General features: G+C 43.0%; 1 protein-coding gene across 1 annotated transcript in view; it reads right to left on the bottom strand.

Annotated features, from left to right (window-relative positions):
* Positions 1 to 20,993, bottom strand: part of LOC134587017 (cytochrome b5 reductase 4) — a 267,126-nt gene that overhangs the window by 34,204 nt on the left and 211,929 nt on the right. The window contains exon 13 of the mRNA XM_063443061.1: positions 11,098 to 11,184. Within this exon, the coding sequence (XP_063299131.1) occupies positions 11,098 to 11,184 (87 nt within the window). The remainder of the gene's footprint in view (positions 1 to 11,097; positions 11,185 to 20,993) is intronic.

Below are 20,993 nucleotides of genomic sequence, written 5' to 3'. Positions count from 1 at the left end.
TCAAGGAGCAGTTGGTCTGCTCCATCCTTGTGAGTATTATTTTTACTTTCCTTTTTACCGTGGATTTTACCCAGTGAGCACTATTTGTTGTCTCCTTTCTTTTTTATATATTTGACCACTGACGGAGGAACCTTCCATATATCCCATAAGCGGGGATTATACCGCTGCACGCCTTTCATACTAGAGCAAGTTATAGCTCCTCCACATGTGAGTTTTATACCAGCTTTTAGACTGTTGTATCTTTTTATCAGACGTATTGCACTATTTTTTCTCTCCATTTTTCCCTATATCTGAGTGAATCCCTAAGAAGGAGGAGAAAGAGGAGAAAGAGGACATCCGCTCCGGACCAACATCCATAGATCCTACATCCCCTATTGGACTTGTTCCAGATAAGACTTTCTTTCTCTTTTTTTTATTTGGACTATTTTATATACTATTGTTTACATTACTACCTAGGAATACCTCTAGTGGGAGGCACTGATGTTCAACGTCCCTACACACTGCATGGAGACTTAAACGCTTCCCACAGAGTTGCATTGATCCAATGCATCTCTATGAGGAGATGCCGATTAGTGCAGCAGGCCTTTTGCCGCGCATGTGCAATTGCCTCCCAATGCTTTTCTATGAGAAAGCATTGGATTGGCTGAGATCATCACATCTAACAAAACCGGCGCAGCACAGGAATAAAGTTGAGTTAAAACACTTTTTACTCCTCTGACAGGGGGCTGGCATTTTAAACTATGCTTTCAAAAATAAAGTGTCAGAAATACACATTTGTATTCCTGATGCTACATTGTTCCTTTAAGTAAATGTTAAATATATCTTTCAAAAAACCCGGTCAGTTTTATTCTCTCAAGCAAGAATTGCTGGGAAAAGGGAATTTTAAATTATAGGCCTAAATAGTTGTATTAGAAAAATTCTCCAGGCCAATTTTGTTGTTCACTTTGATTATTTAGGCATTCAATTTGAAATTAGAAATTCAGTTTGAATTTCAGAAAATTCTTGCTTTAATAAATAACCCTGTGTCCTTTTACAATTTAATATTATTATTCTATGTGTCAAAATAGGAGTACATGTGTGTGTGTAATGCTGATGTGTGTAAATCCTACAGCATAATTTGTGTAGTACCAGAGAGTATGAAATGCCGACGTTTACTTGCATGTAGTAAATGTGTAAATGCATTAGAAACATAGAAACATAGAATGTGACGGCAGATAAGAACCATTCGGCCCATCTAGTCTGCCCAGTTTTCTAAATACTTTCATTAGTCCCTGGCATTATCTTATAGTTAGGATAGCCTTATGCCTATCCCACGCATGCTTAAACTCCTTTACTGTGTTAACCTCTACCACTTCAGCTGGAAGGCTATTGCATGCATCCACTACCCTCTCAGTAAAGTAATACTTCCTGATATTATTTTTAAACCTTTGTCCTTCTAATTTTAGACTATGTCCTCTGGTTGTGGTAGTTTTTCTTCTTTTAAATATAGTCTCCTCCTTTACTGTGTTGATTCCCTTTATGTATTTAAATGTTTCTATCATATCCCCCCTGTCTCGTCTTTCCTCCAAGCTATACATGTTAAGATCCTTTAACCTTTCCTGGTAAGTTTTATCCTGCAATCCATGAACAAGTTTAGTAGCCCTTCTTTGAACTCTCTCTAAGGTATCAATATCATTCTGAAGATATGGTCTCCAGTACTGTGTACAGTACTCCAAGTGAGGTCTCACCAGTGTTCTGTACAATGGCATGAGCACTTCCCTCTTTCTACTGCTAATACCTCTCCCTATACAACCAAGCATTCTGCTAGCATTTCCTGCTGCTCTATTACATTGTCTGCCTACCTTTAAGTCCTCAGAAATAATCACCCCTAAATCCCTTTCCTCAGATGTTGAGGTTAGGACTCTATCAAATATTCTGTACTCTGCCCTTGGGTTTTTACGTCCAAGATGCATTATCTTGCACTTATCCACATTAAATGTCAGTTGCCACAAGTCTGACCATTTTTCTAGTTTACCTAAATCATTTGCCATTTGGCTTATCCCTCCTGGAACATCAACCCTGTTACATATCTTAGTATCATCCGCAAAAAGACACACCTTACCATCAAGACCTTCTGCAATATCACTAATAAAAATATTAAAGAGAATGGGTCCAAGTACAGATCCCTGAGGTACCCCACTGGTGACAAGCCCAAGCTTCGAATATACTCCATTGACTACAACCCTCTGTTGCCTGTCACTCAGCCACTGGCTTACCCATTCAACAATATTGGAATCCAAACTCAAAGATTGCAGTTTATTGATAAGCCTTCTATGTGCAACAGTATCAAAAGCCTTACTGAAATCTAGGTAAGCAATGTCTACTGCACCACCCTTATCTATAATTTTAGTTACCCAATCAAAAAAATCAATAAGATTAGTTTGGCATGATCTCCCTGAAGTAAACCCATGTTGTCTCTGATCTTGAAATCCATGTGTTTTTAGATGTTCAACAATCCTATCCTTTAACATGGTTTCCATCACTTTCCCCACTACTGAAGTAAGGCTTACTGGCCTATAGTTGCCCGACTCCTCCCTATTACCTTTCTTGTGAATGGGCACAACATTCGCTAACTTCCAATCTTCTGGGACTACTCCTGTTAACAATGATTGGTTAAATAAATCTGTTAATGGTTTTGCTAGTACACCACTAAGCTCTTTTAATAGCTTTGGGTGTATTCCATCAGGTCCCATTGACTTATTTGTCTTTACTTTTGACAGTTGAAATAGAACCTCTTCCTCTGTAAACTCACGTGTAATAAATGACTCATTTATCCTTTTTTTTAACAGAGGTCCCTTTCCTTCATTTTCAGCTGTAAATACCGAACAAAAATATTCATTGAGGCAGTCAGCTAGACCTTTATCCTCATCTACATACCTTCCTTCTTTTGTTTTTAATCTAACTAATCCTTGTTTTACTTTTCTTTTCTCATTTATGTATCTAAAAAAAGTTTTGTCCCCCTTTTTTACTGACTGTGCTATTTTCTCTTCTGTGTGTGATTTGGAAGCTCTTATAACTTGCTTAGCCTCTTTCTGCCTAATCTTATAGGTCATTCTGTCTTCCTCACTCTGTTTTTTTTTATAATTACTAAATGCTAACTTTTTGTTTTTTACTATTTTGGCCACATCTGCGGAGTACCACAGTGGTTTCTTGAATTTTTTGCTTTTACTGACAAGCCTAATGCAATTTTCTGTTGCCTTCAGTAGTGCAGCTTTTAAATAATCCCATTTATTTTGGACTCCATTTAAGTTGCTCCAGTCTGATAATGACTCCTTTACACATATTCTAATTTTAGAAAAGTCTGTTTTTCTAAAGTCTAAAACTTTTGTTTTTGTGTGGTGTGACTCAGTCACTGTTCTTATATTAAACCACACTGACTGATGATCACTGGATCCTAAACTTTCACCTCATTGTTCTATGAGTAAGTAGAGCAGATGTTTGTAAAAGCAGGAGTGTATTTGTATCTAACGTTGAATGTGAATGCAGGGGTGTATTTTGTGGAGGACTTGTGTGCGAACACAGGGGAATGTTGGTGTATGACTGCCAGTGTGTATTAGTGTGGAAAGTCTGCATATGAATGCCAGTATAGATTTGTATGGATTGTCAGTGCGTGAATGCAGTATGCTTGAACAGTGTGTATGTGAATGCTGTACTGTATTTGTATGTGTGCAGAGTGTAAGAGTGTGAATGAGGGTATGTATCAGACATCTGTCTGTGTATGTGTGAATGAGGGGTGCATCTAAAACCTGGGTCAGAGTGTGTGAATGAGAGGTGTATTTGCGTGTATGTGAATCATATTAAGTCAGTGTCAGCATGTGTAATGAGGCATATTTATATGCTGCAAGCATTTTTGTTGTTGTTTTTTGACTCTCCACCTTCTTATAAGTTTCTCTCTCTCTCAATCTTCACCAATCTGTATGTGTGTCTTCCCATTAACGTCTTCTTGTGACTCTCTAACACCACTTTTCACCCATTTCTGTCCTCCTCTGCAACTCTTACTTCTCCTTTCCAAATTACCCACATTTGTCTTTCATCTCACTTATAGTCACCCAGACCACTACAGCTCATTGAAGTGGTCTGGGTGCACTGTCCCAGGTCCCTTAACCTTGCAAAGGTAATTATTGCAGTTTTTAATAAACTGCAATAATTACCTTTGAGGGTTAACTCCACCTCTAGTGGCTGTCTACAAGACATCCACTTGAGTGACTCCCGGGTGATTAGGCAAATTTTGATCACCTAACTCAGGGGTTCTCAACCCGTGGTACGCATACGCTCACATTAGTACTTCCCCTAAAGGAATTACTATCCTGTTTGCCACATTTACATATTCCTAAGCATAGGGAACTCGCTTAAACAGCAAAATAAGTAATATAATAGGGAGTTGTACAAAATAAATGATGTAAGCAGGCAAGCAATATGGTAATGGCACCTTAGTTAAACGAATAACAATTTAAAAAAATCCCTATTAGTAGAAAACTCATGAGTTCTCAATTGAAGATAAAAACACACACATCAATACATATTAGAGAAAAATATGAAGAAATTCGAACAAATAAAAAGAGAACCAACCAAAATATGTTAAAACAATAAATAAACAAAAAACAAATCATTGAGGTGTCTCACCACATCTATCCCTCATCTCTACCAAACCCCTTTGTGCCTCTGCCCTGTCTAACCCCTTCACCCCAAGCCTGCTTACCTCCTTCCAGCTTGGGAGGATCTGCCGTTCTCACCCTCCATCCATGCTGTGAGTGCTCTGTGTGAGAGGGGAGCAGGGGGTGTGATGTCACTTCCTGCCCCCTCCCATCCTCACACGGAGCACTGAGCACCAGCTACAGGGAGAGAGAGAGGAGACCTGGCAGTGAGAGCAGGTAAGCTGCCAGGTCTCATGCTGAATGGGGGGATGGAATTGCAGGGTGACAGGTCGCTGGGGCCCCCTGTATCACCATGGGCCCCTGCAACCTTCCTTCGGACATGGAGATCTCTGATCTCCACAGCAGAAGCATGGCTTTGCTGCCGGGCCCCCTGACTGCCTCGGGCCCTCGGTCCATGACCGATCTGCCCGACCTGTCAGTCCACCCCTGGCAGTGCTTTTTTCTGCATCGCTTTTGTTTGGGGTTAAAGGTACTTGCATGTCTGAGCCTTGGGTTGTAGGTAGCTTGGTAGTTGGGAGAGGTGTCTAAACATTCACATCAGCTAATATTCCTAAGAGAATATAGCGTTAGTCTGGCATATAGGAGTTGCTAGCTTTTACAGAAAGGATAGCTATTGCATAGTGGAGCGGGGAATTGCACCGCCAAACGATAGGATCGTGCTAAAACAGGTGTGGATATCATGTTAATTGCCGACACATATCAATCATAGGGTCATATTAATTATGGGCACCTATTAGTCATTGGCACATATCTATTCTGGGTACATATTAATCAACCATTGGTACATGTCTAACTGGAGGTTGCTCTCTGCATTTTAGTTTGAGTTGTCCTGATTGTCTCTGGACTCTGCTTGCATTGCGAGCGGCTGCTCTCAGCGTCATTTAGCCGATAACTCTTGCGGCCATGCAGGGGGTGTCTCCGCGTGGCAACCTCTGTGCAGTGCAAGTGTCAGTTGTGGATTATCAGGTCCCCTCGTCCCGTTTAGTGTGGGAATCACTGCCCAGTGTCCCTGTGCTGCTCCTCCATGCTTGGTTGGACTGTGTGCCTTCTGGAACTCCGTTTTCTTGGAGCCCCTCCTGGTGTGTGGACGGTGGGACTGATTGTGGTCCTGTCGGGCTCCCTGCCCTGAAGGAGGTTTGCTGCTCCGGGCAGTTGCTTGAGACGGCTGTTTGCTGCGCAGGGTTGGGCGGCAGCGTTGGTCCTGTGTGCACTGGGGCTGGTTCGCAGCGGCCATTTTATGACCTCCTCGTGGGTGCTTTGAGGAGCAGCTGCCTTGTTGCTTCTCAGCATTTTGTTTTATGTGCCGTTCAAGCTTGTGCCAGAAGGCTTCAAAGATCGCTTCTAGCTTTGCTGAGTAATCCGCTTGTTCAGAGTGGTCATCGGCTGGTTTCTCCGCCCTCTCCTCGGGTTGCTTGGTTTCAGCTCTGATGGCAGTCCCAGGGGTACTGCGAGTCTGTTGTGTTGCAGGCTGTGTTGTGGGGGTAATCGTCCCCAGCGAGGACCAGGATATCCCCCACCGGTCCATGGGGGGGGGGGTAGCAGGGCTATGCTGAATTCTTGTGGGTGAGCATGTCTCACGCCGGGGGATCGGCCGCCTCCCCCAGACGCTAGGCCCTGCTCCAGGTTAGGCCACATGGCCGGCCCAGGCACTCTCGTGAGGTACCGAGTCAAGACAGGCATCCTCCCATTTCTCGATCGGTCCTGCATCGCACCCTGGGCACCGTGAGTCACTGTCGGTAATAGTTTGGTCGGAAAAAGCTTAATTGTGCCTGCTGGTGCTGGAGCTCTCACTAAGTGCAACCGGCCATCTTGGCTGTCAGGCCCCGCCCCTCCTTTCTGCTTCTTTTAATACTGTTGACAACAGAGTTGGATTTTACATTAGGCAGTCTACAAAGGGGCGCCTGTTTTCAGTACTCATAATGTGCCTTTTTGAGCTTAAATAGGCTGGTGGCTAAGACATAAATAAATAAGCGTTAGTTGGCCACCAGTGTCCTCTGTAATCCAGTCAGCGACCTATGCTTAATAGCATAGCTGTGGGAACAGTTATAGAGGGTTTAAAGTTCAGTGCTGTCCTAACTCCGCCAATATCTATGTGTGAGGCTGAAAAAGAAGTGGAAGTGGAAGGGATAACATCCTCTCACACAGGGAATCCGAAATACCTTGCAGGAGGAGCAAGTGAAGCTCTCAGTGATGCACACTATATAACCTCTCCTAAATTATGGATTTAACCCCTGCTGGTACTTTTAGTACATTACGGCCTGTCATCAGCGTTAAAGCCCTGCACTGCGTGGTCAAGAAGGGCCTTCTCAATCTCATCTTTTTCCATATCATTTTGTTTGTTAATTACTGGTCAGACATCCTCATTCTATAATTATAAAGCACTTCAAAATATATCGTCATTATGTGCTATTCATTACATGGAATAATTATAGGTTTGTGTTTTGATCCTACCTACTTTTTTTTTTAAACAGACTGTTTAACGGGGGTACTATATTGTATAAGTTCTCTCTCTACATTGGTCTCAAATTTCTTTATAATCAGCAACTATGTCCCATATACATATGTGGAAACTGGACATGGGGATTACTGTAAATTAAAAGGAGTGGACTGTGAGGCTTCATCCAAGATGTCTATTTCACTAAAGTGAAGTGTTCCTTTATTAATGCACCAAGTGACAATCACAACATGCTAGCTAACATTCTTCAATTCCTTTTAACCCTTTTGTGATGGAGACTAGTCTGAGAGTTTGTGACCGATATATTTTAGACTTTTACTATGCGTTTCATACATAGAGAAAGGTGCATTATTTGGAGACAAAATGCGTATTGGGTGTTCATGCTGTCACTTTGTTTTTCCATGCACATTTGGTGGGATGTTAAAAGGGATGTTGGTTCACTTTTTTTTAGTTGTGTAAGTTTCTTTAACAAGACATTTGGAATTACTTGGCTAGTTTATACATTTGGCTTACCTTTGATTTGCAGTTTTCATTATTATAGTGAGTACTCTGCAGTTTAGTGCTTTTCAATTTAGTACCAGTTTCAGTTTAGTACCTTTATTGTTCAATTGGTAGCAGTATAAGTACAGTGTTTATTCTGCAATTTAGTGCACCTTTCATTCTTATCCCATTTCCATACTCTGTTACCACTAGTCCTGACTTACTTTCTATACCACTGAATAAAGGTGTTTCTTAGCCATCAATTGGCTCCTTATAAACTAGGCTTTCAGTAGATTAATACAAATTATAGATTTTTTTAATTTTGTATTAGGTGTATTCCTAATCATTTGGTTCTACTTAAAAGATACTATGTTTCTTGTAGTTGGTGTAATTTGTTACCCATTTTCTTAACTTGTGGTGGCTGTATCTCCTTTCCAGTTCATTTAATAACTTAGCAGTAGTACCCCCTATACTCCATGTTATCTGAATGAATTTTCCCATAAATAGGACATAGTGTATTGGAGTAGTGAGGCCTTTACATGGCTAATATAATATTGGTTAAGAGGAACAGTACCAACGTGTTAAGGGTGGAACATTCAGATGTTCAAACCAATTTTATCCTTAAAGGGACACTATAGTCACCTGAACAACTTCAGCTTAATGAGGTTGTTCAGGTGAGTGCTACAGCTCCCTGCAGCCTTTTTCTTGTAAGCACTGTATTTTCTGAGAAAATGCAGTGTTTACATTGGAAGCTTGGAACACCTCTTGTTGCAGTCAATCAGACGGCCACCAGAGGGACTTCCGAGTTCAGAGGCCCTAAAAAGGCCTCATTCACGTCTGACGTATTCACGCATGGGTGAATACTTCAGACGTGCTATCAGCACACAAAGCACTGTGAACACGCTTTGTGTGCTGAGGCTGTCAGCACTGCTGTGGGAGTGGCTTGAGCTGACAGCTGAAGACTGAAGAGGAGGAGGAGGAGAGGATTCAAACAGTAAGTAAACTTATTTATTGAGTGTGGGTGGGTGACTGAGGGTGAGTGGGTGAGGATGGATGGATATGGATGGATATGGATAATGGGAGTGGGTGGGTGGATATGGATGCTGGGAGTGTATGGATGATGGGAGTGGATGGATTTGGGGATGGATGATGGATGGATACGGATGATGGGAATGGATATGGATGATATGGATGACGGGGATGGATATGGATGATGGGAGTGGATGGATGATGGGGATAGATATGGATGATGGGAATGGATGATGGGAATGGATGATGGGTATGGATATGGATGATGGGAGTGGATGGATTTGGGGATGGATGATGGGAGTGGATGGATGATGGGGATGGATATGGATGATGGGGATGGATATGGATGATGGGGATGGATATGGATGATGGGGATGGATGGATATGGATGATGGGGATGGATGGATATGGATGATGGGGATTATATGGATGATGGGAATGGATGATGGTGATGGATATGGATGATGGGGATGGATGGATGATGGGAGTGGATGGAGGAAGTGGATGGATGATGGGGATAGATATGGATGATGGGAATGGATGATGGGGATGGATATGGATGGATGATGGATATGGATGATGGGAGTGGATGGATGATGGGGATGGATATGGATGATGGGGATGGATGGATATGGATGATGGGGATGGATGGATATGGATGATGGGGGTGGATGATGGGGATGGATGGATATGGATGATGGGGATGGATATGGATGATGGGGATGGATGGATATGGATGGAGAAAGAGTGTGTGTATGTCTAATTTTTTACTACTTGTGTGTTTGCATAGAAACACTATATATATATATAGAGATCTCTATATATAGTGTTTATAGGCAAACACAGTTTGGTTGAGGAGGGGGGCGGGTATAGAAAGTGAGCTGAGCTGTCAGTCAGACAGCTCAGCTCACGAACGCGCATTCCGCACACATGCGTGGTTGAGCGCTGAGTTTCTTCATAGGGCGGCATTCAATGCCGCTCTATGAAGAATGCGATTGGTGCAGCGCAAAACCGTGCATGTGCACCACATCGCGATGACGCTTCTCAAGGAGAAGCGTCCTATTGGGTCCCGCGATTTCGTCATTTTGACGAAAAAGGGTGCGTGGCCTAGCGTGGAGCTCGGCGCTGGAACGGAGGCAAGTTTTATTATTAAAACGTACTCGGATTTTTTTTTTTTTTTTTTTATGACAAGTTCATATAAAAGCAAGAAAGATTGCTGGGGGACCTGCCTTTCTTGCTTTTATATGTTGACTATAGAGTCCTTTAAACTCTGATATAATAAAGGAATTTTCACATGACAACCAGCGTGTTCAAGAGTTGTAATGTTACCACATCTCTACTTCCTTTACAGTTTTAATAGCAAAAGTAATACTTGCTATATTCTTGAATCAGTAAACCATTTTTAAGATTCTTTACACACCATCACGTGGAAGCATAAGAACAAAATAATATCGGTTAGTTTACGTAATTTATTTAAATTAAAGTATTCTCCGTTTGGTCCTCTTTACTCTAAATTTGTTATCTTTCTACATACAATTAGGGTTAGACCCTTTCTTCTGGAGATAGCCCTCTAAGCAACGTTACTTATCTCCTAGTTAAGATATACACATTTGCTTATTTTTTATTTTTTTGCAATGTTTTCATTCTTTGCTAGGATCAAATTACAGACATCCTAATTTTGCCATGCTTCTTTGCTTGCTTCCCAAAAATGTTACTTGTTGGCATAACATGATCTCAATGTTATTTACTAAAGTAAGAACAGTCAGGCATTCAAAATGATTTTAAAGTAAATTTCAAATGTAATGCCAAAACAGTTAAATTGGAAAAATTCAATGCTTTTAATATTATTGTTCGAGTTTAAATTTAGAAATCCACTTTTAATCCCCACATTGCATTTCTCACTTTAGTCAATAAACCGTACCAGCCAACTTCCATGCTGCTTGTAATCCTAACATTTTCTAAGTGCAACCGTAGCCAACTCCTACCTAATGCAAATCCTAGCTAACCTTACCTAACCCTAACCAATATTTATTAACCATAATCAACCCTGAAGAGTCACTACCATTAACATAACCACTATAGTGCACCTTTGTGATTTTGGTGCCAGGAGTGCCGTATCACTGTATTCATACTCAAAGCTTACAAGATTCTGTGTATTGTAACTCCATTATTTCAAATATTTGAGCAAAAGTGATTTGCCTTGGAAGATGGACACTGCAGGGAAGTACAAAAGTAGTGCTGAGTGTGTGTGTGTGGGAAAGGCAGCGACTGACCAATAGGAAATTATTTTGTGAACCACTTTCCAATACTGTTCGGAACTGAAGTTACAGCAGCAGGTATTGGTGATTGTATATATTAACTATGAAAGAAAGGCGAAAATAACAGAACATCAAGAGGAAACTAACTTAGCCATATGAGTTCATTTTCATTATTCCTTACCGTTCATTTGTCAAACTCAGGTCCACAATTTGGTCTCTCCATAATATGTCATCTTCTGTTTTGTTGAAAAATAGCATTTTAGCCTTTCTGAGAGGGAAACATATCAAAACAAACATTTAAGAACAGTACAGTAAAACCATAATATCTACATGAGACAAAAAAAACAACAAAAACAAAACAACAAATTTCACCTACACAGCACAGCTTAAAATACTTATGCAACCACAAATGTAATTCATATAATAACTTCTCTGTGTAATACAACTCTTTATGTTAACCTATTAAAGGGAAACTAAGATTATAAATGAAATACTTCACGACAAGGGATAAAATTCACTCATCTATAATGTCATCCTGATCTTGCCAAGGTCAAAGCTCCTTCTGTTTTGAAATCACCATGATGTATAATCATGGGTCAATTCAATGCTTCTCCATAGAGTATCACTGTGGCCCTAAAGCAAATGCACAGCAAATGTCTACTCCTAAGGCATGTACATGGAAATGGTCTAGCAAACCAATCAGCAAGACAAGATTAGTGCTGGGCTTTTTCCAGCTTCCCAGCAATGATCTCTGTGTGAAGGACCTGTAGCACGAGTGGGAGCTCTCCCATTAGAATGAACGCATGGCAAAACTGACAAAAAGGCCTTGGTCACAAACGCATTGCATCTCAAAAAAACCTTGGTCTTTAAAGTATTGTCATGTCACTCATACTATTCCTGAACAATTTTTGCAGTGTGGCAGGGTGCATTTTTATTGCCAAGAGAGGCCACTACCATCAGGGAACGCCATTGCCATGAAAGGATGTACATGGTCTGCAACAATCTCTAAGTATGTGTACATGTCAAAGTAACATTCAAATTAATGCCAGGACCCAAGATTTCCCAACAGAAAATTGCCCAGAGTATAACACTGCCTCTGCCAGCCTGCCTTCTTTCCATAGTGCATCCTGCTGCCATCTGTTCCCAAGTAAACAATTCAGACACACTCACCAATCCACATGATTTAAAAGAAAACATGATTCTTCCGACAAGGCAATCGTCTTTCATTGCTCTATGGTCCAGTTCTGACACTCATGTATCCATTGAAGCGGCTTCTGGTTGACAGAGGTTATCATGAGCACTCTGACCGGCCTGCAGCTATGCAACCCCATGTGTAGCAAACTGTGATGCACTGTGTTTCTATCATGGCCAGCATTAAAATTATTTTTTTCACATTTTGAACTACAGCAGCTCTTCTGTGTGATCGAACCAGGTGGGTTAGCCTTTGCTCGCCACATGCATCAATGAGCCTTGAGAACCCATGGCCTTGAGGCCAGGTCACTGGTTGTCCTTCCTTGCACCACTTTTGATGGGTACTAAACCCACAAAACATGCAGTTTTGGAGATGCTCTGTGCCCATTATCTAGCAATCACTATTTGGCCCTCTTCAAAGTCACTCAAAATGTTTTGCTTGCCCATTTTACCTGCTTCCAACACATGAAAATCAAGAACTGACTGTACACTTACTGTAACTGTATAATTCACAGTAACAGTATAATCAATGTTTTTCATTTCAGAGGCCAGGGTTTTAATGTAGTGGCTGACCAGTATATATAACCATCAGAGTTCTTCTGCAGGTTACCATGTCAAAGCTCTGACAAAGAAGGTTCAAGAGCTTGCAAGACAGTTACTGATGGTCTGCACCCGGTGGAGGTGCAGGCCAGCGGTGTTCTAGCTCCCTCCATTTGGAATTACCCAGCACACTGGACTTCCAGGAAATTGGATTATTCACCCTCCTGCAAGGTAACAACAAGGAGGAGTGATTGCTTTTTTAAAGCAATTACATTAATAATAAAGTCATAAAGATCCAATCCTACCCATATACACTACACTCTCTAAAAGCACACAACACCTCAATGCACACAGTGCACCCCAGGGCTGGACTGGCCAACCGGGATAGCGGGAAATTTCCCGGTAGGCTGGGGCACTTGGGGCTGCACAGTGCAGAATATTCTCCTCCCCCCACCCAGTACACACAGTCATGTCGGGGGGCTTGATGAGCTAAGGAGTGAAGGTCCCCTCTCAGCTCTAGATCGGCACTGTACTTTATGCACTCGCGAGCAGCAGACACTCCAAATTGAACTGTCAATGCTGCTCACCAATAAAGCATAAGGAGCAGGGGAGGGAGGTTGTCCTAGTGCCTGCCTGACAGCCTTCACACACAGGAAGCATGTGACCTGGCAATCAGGCAAAGCAGGGCAGCCCACGCGAGTCCTCTGACGTTTTGCTTCCTGTGTGTAAAGTGCTGGCGAGGAGAGGAGTGAGCAGGGGGCCAGACAGAGCTGCAGGCAGGCTGATGGGAATAATGCATTTGTCAGTATGGATCAATGTATGTGTCAGTATGGATTACTTTGTGTGAATGTGAGTATGGATCAATGTATGTGTCAGTATGGATTACTGTGTGTGAGTGTCAGTATGGATCAATGTATGTATCAGTATGGATCAATGTATGTATCAGTATGGATCAATGTATGTGTCAGTATGGATAACTGTGTGTGAGTGTGAGTATGGATCAATGTTTGTGTCAGTATGGATCAATGTATGTGTCAGTATGGATCAATGTATGTGTCAGTATGGATCACTGTGTATGTGAATCAGTATGGATCAATGTTTGTGTCAGTATAGATCACTGTGTTTGTCTGTGTGTGAGTGTGTGCGCGCAGTGGTGTATTTTGGATTTGTGCTGCCCTAGGCACGACTAAATTTGGGCACCCCCTAAAATCTAAATTTGCCCCCCCCCCAAAAAATTCTTGTCAAGGCCACTTTTTTGACTGGCAGACACATGCCCTCATTGATACATGCACTGATATACACTCACTGACAGATACAGTCATTGGCACACACTGTTTAACCAACGCACACCTTTCACTGACAGGCACACACTATCAGATACAAATAAAATGACATATACACACTGACACACACTTACAGGCACACCCGTTCTCACTGGAAAAAAAAAACACACTTTCACTCACACACACACTGACAGCTACACTCACTCACTCACAGTAAGGTGGACAGCCCCAGAACATGAGGTAAACAAGGCATTTGTCTGGGAGCTTGGGGTGGTGTTTTTTGGTGCCCCCTCCCCCCCGAAAGTGCCACCCTAGGCACTATGCCTGGTTTGCCTTCTGGTAAATACATCCCTGTGTGTGTGTGTGTTTCAGTATGGATCACTGTTTGTGTGTGTCAGTATGGATCACTGTTTGTGTGTGTCAGTATGGATGACAGTGTGTGTGTGTCAGTATATGTCACTGTATGTGTGTGTGTCAGTATGGATCATTGTGCGCCAGTTTGAGTGTGTGTATGTGTATGTGTAGGCATCAGTACGTGCCAGTGAGTATCCATTAATCAAAAAATCTGTGTGTATGTCTATATATGTTTTTTTTTTTTTTTTTTAAATGACATGTGGAATTAAAAAAATTAAATACAGCTTTGCTTTATCTATGCGATTTGTGGAAGTATTATGCATACATACATACATATGTACAAATGGTATTATATCACTATATATGTGTGTATGTGTATATATCACAAGCATAATTTTATTAATTATGTTTATAATATATAATATATTCATGCATAATACACTTTGAAATTACACATACATATATATATATATACACATTTGCCAAAGGGTTTTTACTAAATCTTTTTAATTTTAAAAAGTGAAAATCTAAATTTCATAATTTAAACCATAATAGCAGATTTGAAAAAATTCAACTTGGGTATAGTGACAGCTTGACTATTGTAGCCTAAATTTTGCAATTTACATTTTCATTCACAAAAATTATTAGTTTAGTGGATAACCCTGCCTATCTCTCAGTCTTTCATTCCCTGGTAGCAAACTACACACAATGAAGAGTGCACTCATAGGACTGAGGACAGGGCCGGACTGGCCCACCGGGATACCGGGAAATTTCCCGGTGGGCCGCGGCATCTGGGGGCTGCGCAAGTATGTGCCACCGGGTGGCCGGTCCGGTGGCACACTCAGAGGGGGGCCGGCGGCCGCGTTCCACACTGCAGCCTCGCCGGCCCGGCTGCACTCCTACTGCTGAGGGCTGAAGGGGGAGGGAGCATATCTCTACCATGCTCCCTCGCGGTTCCCACAATTCACAGCACGGATGCTGCTGGGGATTGTGGGAACCGCGAGGGAGCATGGTAGAGATATGCTCCCTCCCCCTTCAGCCCTCAGCAGTAGGAGTGCCGCTGGACCGGCGAGGCTGCAGTGTGGAACGCTGCCGGCCCCCTGACTCCTCTGCCGGCCCCCTGACTCCTCTGCCGGCACCCTGACTCCTCTGCCGGCACCCTGACTCCTCTGCCGGCACCCTGACTCCTCTGCCGGCACCCTGACTCCTCTAAGGTGGGTGGGGGAGATGGGGGGGGGGAGATGAATAGAGAGAGAGACAGAGGGAATAGAGAGAGAGAGAGAGAGAGAGACAGAGGGAATAGAGAGAGAGAGAGACAGAGGGAATAGAGAGAGAGAGAGAGACAGAGGGAATAGAGAGAGAGACAGAGGGAATAGAGAGAGAGAGAGACACAGAGGGAATAGAGAGAGAGAGAGAGACAGAGGGAATAGAGAGAGAGAGAGAGAGAGAGAGACAGAGGGAATAGAGAGAGAGACAGAGGGAATAGAGAGAGACACAGATGGGATGGGGGGTGAATAGAGAGAGAGACAGAGGGGGTGGGGGGGTGAATAGAGAGAGAAAGACAGAGGGGGTGGGGGGGTGAATAGAGAGAGAGACAGAGGGGGTGGGGGGTGAATAGAGAGAGAGACAGAGGGGGTGGGGGGTGAATAGAGAGAGAGACAGAGGGGGTGGGGGTGAATAGAGAGAGAGACAGAGGGGGTGGGGGTGAATAGAGAGAGAGACAGAGGGGGTGGGGGGGGTGAATAGAGAGAGAGACAGAGGGGGTGGGGGGTGAATAGAGAGAGAGACGGAGGGGGTGTGGGGGGGGTGAATAGAGAGAGAGACAGAGGGGGTGGGGGTGAATAGAGAGAGAGACAGAGGGGGTGGGGGGGTGAATAGAGAGAGAGAGACAGAGGGGGTGGGGGGGTGAATAGAAAGAGACAGAGGGGGTGGGGGGGTGAATAGAGAGAGAGACAGAGGGGGTGGGGGGGGGGGTGGGACACAGAGCACTGTGATTTGATGGATTTCAAGCCACCCAATCACAGTGCTCTGTGTCATTTTACACAGCGTGGGAAAGTTCTTTGGAATTTTCCAATGCTGTGTAAAATGACAAAGAGCACTCTGATTGTCTTAAACCAACCAATCAGAGTTTTCTTAGCCTAATTGCAGGGCGGGGCAAGGCTTTATAAGCCTTCCCCCGCCCTGCAGAGCTCAGTCTGCGCGGAGCCCTCCATGGGTGAAGAAGGATTCTTTTTTTTGGCTCTGGTTTTTTCTTTTTCATCAGGATATTTTTTTGGTGCTCTGGTTTTTCATTTTATTTTACGTTCGACGGGTATGATGGTTTTTTATTTGCCCTTTTTTGGGGCTGAAAAATGAAGATTTTAGAAAAAAGAAGGCGTCAAATGGTAAGTTTAATTTTGTAATTTAGGGCCCCCACCCACCGCACAGGGGTGGGGGGAGGACAATAGGTCCCCCCCCATTGTAATTTAAGGCCCACACCCACCACGCAGGGGTGGGGGCTGGTGGGGGTAGGACAGTAGGCCCCCCCATTGTAATTTATGGCCCCCACCCACCGCGCAGGGGTGGGGGTCGGGGGGAGGATAGTAGGTACCCCACCCTCATTATCTTTATGGCCCCCACCCGTCGCACAGGTGTGGGGGCAATAGTTTTTTTTTTTTTTACAGTGAGCAGCCATAGCGAGTAGGGACAGGTCATTTACTAAGACGAAGTAATCTTTACTTTGTATTAGTAAATGTGGCTGAAAGACCAATTTAGGACTTTCAGCTTTTTGGTAGATAGCTCCCTAATACTGTGGGAATTAAGGAGTTATCTACTAAGCGGCTGCAAGATGCAGCCGCGGCAATGAATAGGATCGGAGTTTCATTCATTCTAATGAAATTCCGATCTGAACAAAGTCACGAATTGCGTTCTAACACAAATGGAGAAACTGTTAGAATGCAGGAGATTCAGCAATACTGACAGGAGGCAACGTGGGAACAGGGAGGAAAGGAAAAGATTGCGGGAAAATTGCTGTCACCACCGGAAACAAAGTACACTTCGCTCCTCTGCTGGTCACCGCTGGTCACTGTGTAGGAAACCTCCAGAAGAGAAATAGTCCCTACTTTTTCTAAAGTTTTAAAGAAAACTAGAGCATACAGGAAGAAAAGAAGAACAGATCATGAGAGAGGGAGAGAAGAAGTATCGACTGGGGAAAGGTAAGTTCGGCATGACAGTGCTGCTTTAAGTAGGTAAAAACTAGGTACGGTAATCATTGTTTTACTGTTTTTGTATATTTGTTGTTTTTGTTCTATTTGTTAAAATAAGCGATAACAAGATTGCATGTTTGACTCCGTACACATCAACAGCATGTATGCATGCCTGAAAGAATCCTTCCAGTGTACACACTTCTGTGGCAAGTGTTCGTGAGGTTTCTCTGGAAGCGTGATTTGGACATCTGGAGAAGCAAATTGCAAGATGGAGACAGACTGACAATCTTGAAAGTGGTTTGTATTCACGGAGCAGAGTTCAGTAGGAGTGGGAGGAGATAAGACAGGTGGGAAACCGACAGGTAGCTGGAGGATGGGAGGGGGAGGGGAATTTGGGCATTCCTGATTTTGTGCACCCTAGCAGATTTGATTGTTTGAATGAAGATCTTGAACGCATCAGCTCAGGAGTAGCAGTACTGGAGGAAGCTATTCCTTCTAACAGCTGGTGGAGCAGCCTTGATAGTACAGATGGGACTAAGAATGTAAGAAATGCTAGACAGGTTTTGGTTGTAGGGGACTATTATTAAGAGAGTAGACAGGGTAAATATGCTCAGATCCCATCAAATGGACAGCTTGCTTGGGTTAAGCATGTTTCAGACAGTGTAGATGGATTATTGGGACCCAGTTTTCATGGTCCATAGAGGTACCAATGACAAAGTCAGAGGAAGATGGAGGATCCTAAAGAAGGAGTTCAGGGAATCAGAAAGTAACCTGAAGAAAAGAATATCCAAGATAGTATTACCTGTGCCATGCACTAAAGAGGAAAGGCAATGGTAGATTAATGTGGCTAAAGTCATGGTGTAATTAGGAAGATTTTGGCTATTTAGAGCATTGGGATGATTTTACACATGGCACACCTAAACGCGATATGGTCTGCTGTGCTGGGGGACAGGATGCTAGAAGTTTGGAGGAAGGACACATGACACTACAAAATTAAGGAGGGTGGAGATCGGGGAGGGGCAAGAACAGAACAGATTAAGTATGCAAAAAAATTGATATCCAAGTCGCTCAAGACAATATTAAATGTATGCTTACTAAATAGCAAAATGGAGGAACTAGAGGCAATAGCATACACCAGGGCTTGAGTCCTGCAGGAACGCATGAGAACGGCGTTCCTGCACTTTTTTAGAGCAGGAATGCCGCTCCCGCTGTTCCTGGAGGCACTCAGGGGGCCGCAAAAAAATTTCGCCCCCAAATGCCCCCCGTGTTCCCCTGTCATGGGGGGGGGGGGAGGGGCCCATGAGGTGGCCTGATGGCCACCTGATGGACCCCCCCCGACGGGCGCCTGTCTCCATATCAGACGCATATCAGCTGTGTTCTCTCTGCTCCATCTCGCCGCGCGCCGTTTGCTGATGCCGGGAGCCGGAATATGACAACATATTCCAGCTCCCGGCATCAGTAGACAGCCCGCGCGGCAACAGGGAACAGAGAGAACACAGCTCCCTCGCCGCGTCTGATTTGGAGACAGGCGCCCGCCCCACTGGACCCCAGGGACAGGTTCACGCCAGCTCTCCAGGTAGGGAGTGGACATTTTTTAATTTAAAAAAAATTATTTGTGAGTGTATATGTGTGTCTGTGAGTGTGTGTGTGTGCCTGAGTATGTGTGTGTATGTTTCTGAATGTATGTGTGTGTGTGTGCATGAATATATATATACACACGTAGGGGTGGGGGTGGAATATTGGGTGAGTTTCAACACTTCATTCCCCAGGACTTGACCCCTGGCATACACTAAGCAATATGACATAACAGGCATAATGGAAACATGGTGAAATGAAACACATGACTGGGCTGTTGTTAACTTTACACATTATTCAGGAAGGTCAAAAAAATAGGAAATCAGTCATGAATTAAAGCCAAATATTGAGCAAGTGGTATCTGACAAGGATGTGGAAGCCTTATGAGTACATATTGTCACAGTTCGATAGGATCCTCTGCAAGATACAAGTACCGGTCCTTAGAGTGGCCGGGCTTAATGCAACGCAGGGACTAGGAAGAAACAGAACTAATAAGATTGTTCAGACAAGAAGAGGAACAATGGAAACAATAGAAATAATAAACACAGGTATGGAGTAACTGGGACTCAAGGTCACAAATGCAAAGTATTGCAGGGATCTGAAACACAAATTAGGAACACGGTAATAGTGGTCAAAGTAGCCAAGGCCTGGTGCATAGGGAATACTGGAAAAATTAAAGAGAATAGCAAGCCAGGGCAATAAACAGGAAAACAGGAACAAGAGCAAAGTAATGTGCTTAAGGGTTCTGAGACTATGAAAGGGCCCTGAACAGGTGCTATCTCAAGTATATATAGGCCTAGGGCATTTACTTGATGACCATGCGCCAAAACAAAAGCGTTTATATTCTGCTGTCAACGTGATATAATAACATCATTTATAAATGGGAAGGGCTACAGTGTCTAACGTCAGAAACACTGGCTTAGTTGTTTGAGGATGTTTACAGATGCATGGCCGAACTGACCCAGTGGTATTAATTCAGGTAGATTTCCTTATAGATATGTGCTTGAGGCAACAGGGGGGGGAAATCAATTATTGGTTGGAATATGCTATAATTCGCCTGATGCTGATATTGATGAAAAAGAACAGCTGATAAAACAAATTGGGAAAGCTGCACATCTGGGTAACACTTTACTTCCTGGAGATTTTAATTACCGTATATACTCGAGTATAAGCCGACCCGAATATAAGCCGAGGCCCCTAATTTTACCCCACAAAACTGGGAAAACTTATTGACTCGAGTATAAGACTAGGGTGGGAAATGCAGCAGCTACTGGTAAATTTCTAAATAAAATTAGATCCTAAAAAAATTATATTGAATATTTATTTACAGTGTGTGTGTGTATACTGAATGCAGTATGTGTGTATGAGTGCAGTGTGTGTGTGTATGAATGCAGTGTGTGTATGAGTGCATAGAAACATAGAAACATAGAATGTGACGGCAGATAAGAACCATTCGGCCCATCTAGTCTGCCCAGTTTTCTAAATACTTTCATTAGTCCCTGGCATTATCTTATAGTTAGGATAGCCTTATGCCTATCCCACGCATGCTTAAACTCCTTTACTGTGTTAACCTCTAAAGTAATACTTCCTGATATTATTTTTAAACCTTTGTCCCTCTAATTTTAGACTATGTCCTCTTGTTGTGGTAGTTTTTCTTCTTTTAAATATAGTCTCCTCCTTTACTGTGTTGATTCCCTTTATGTATTTAAATGTTTCTATCATATCCCCCCTGTCTCGTCTTTCCACCAAGCTATACATGTTAAGATCCTTTAACCTTTCCTGGTAAGTTTTATCCTGCAATCCATGAACCAGTTTAGTAGCCCTTCTCTGAATTCTCTAAAGTATCAATATGTTTCTGAAGATTTGGTCTCCAGTACTGTGTACAGTACTCCAAGTGAGGTCTCACCAGTGTTCTGTACAATGGCATGAGCACTTCCCTCTTTCTACTG

This window comes from Pelobates fuscus, chromosome 2 (assembly GCF_036172605.1).
Source record: "Pelobates fuscus isolate aPelFus1 chromosome 2, aPelFus1.pri, whole genome shotgun sequence".
Taxonomy (NCBI): domain Eukaryota; kingdom Metazoa; phylum Chordata; class Amphibia; order Anura; family Pelobatidae; genus Pelobates; species Pelobates fuscus.
The sequence above is the reverse complement of the archived record's forward strand: the minus strand, read 5'-3'. Positions and strand labels throughout refer to the sequence as shown.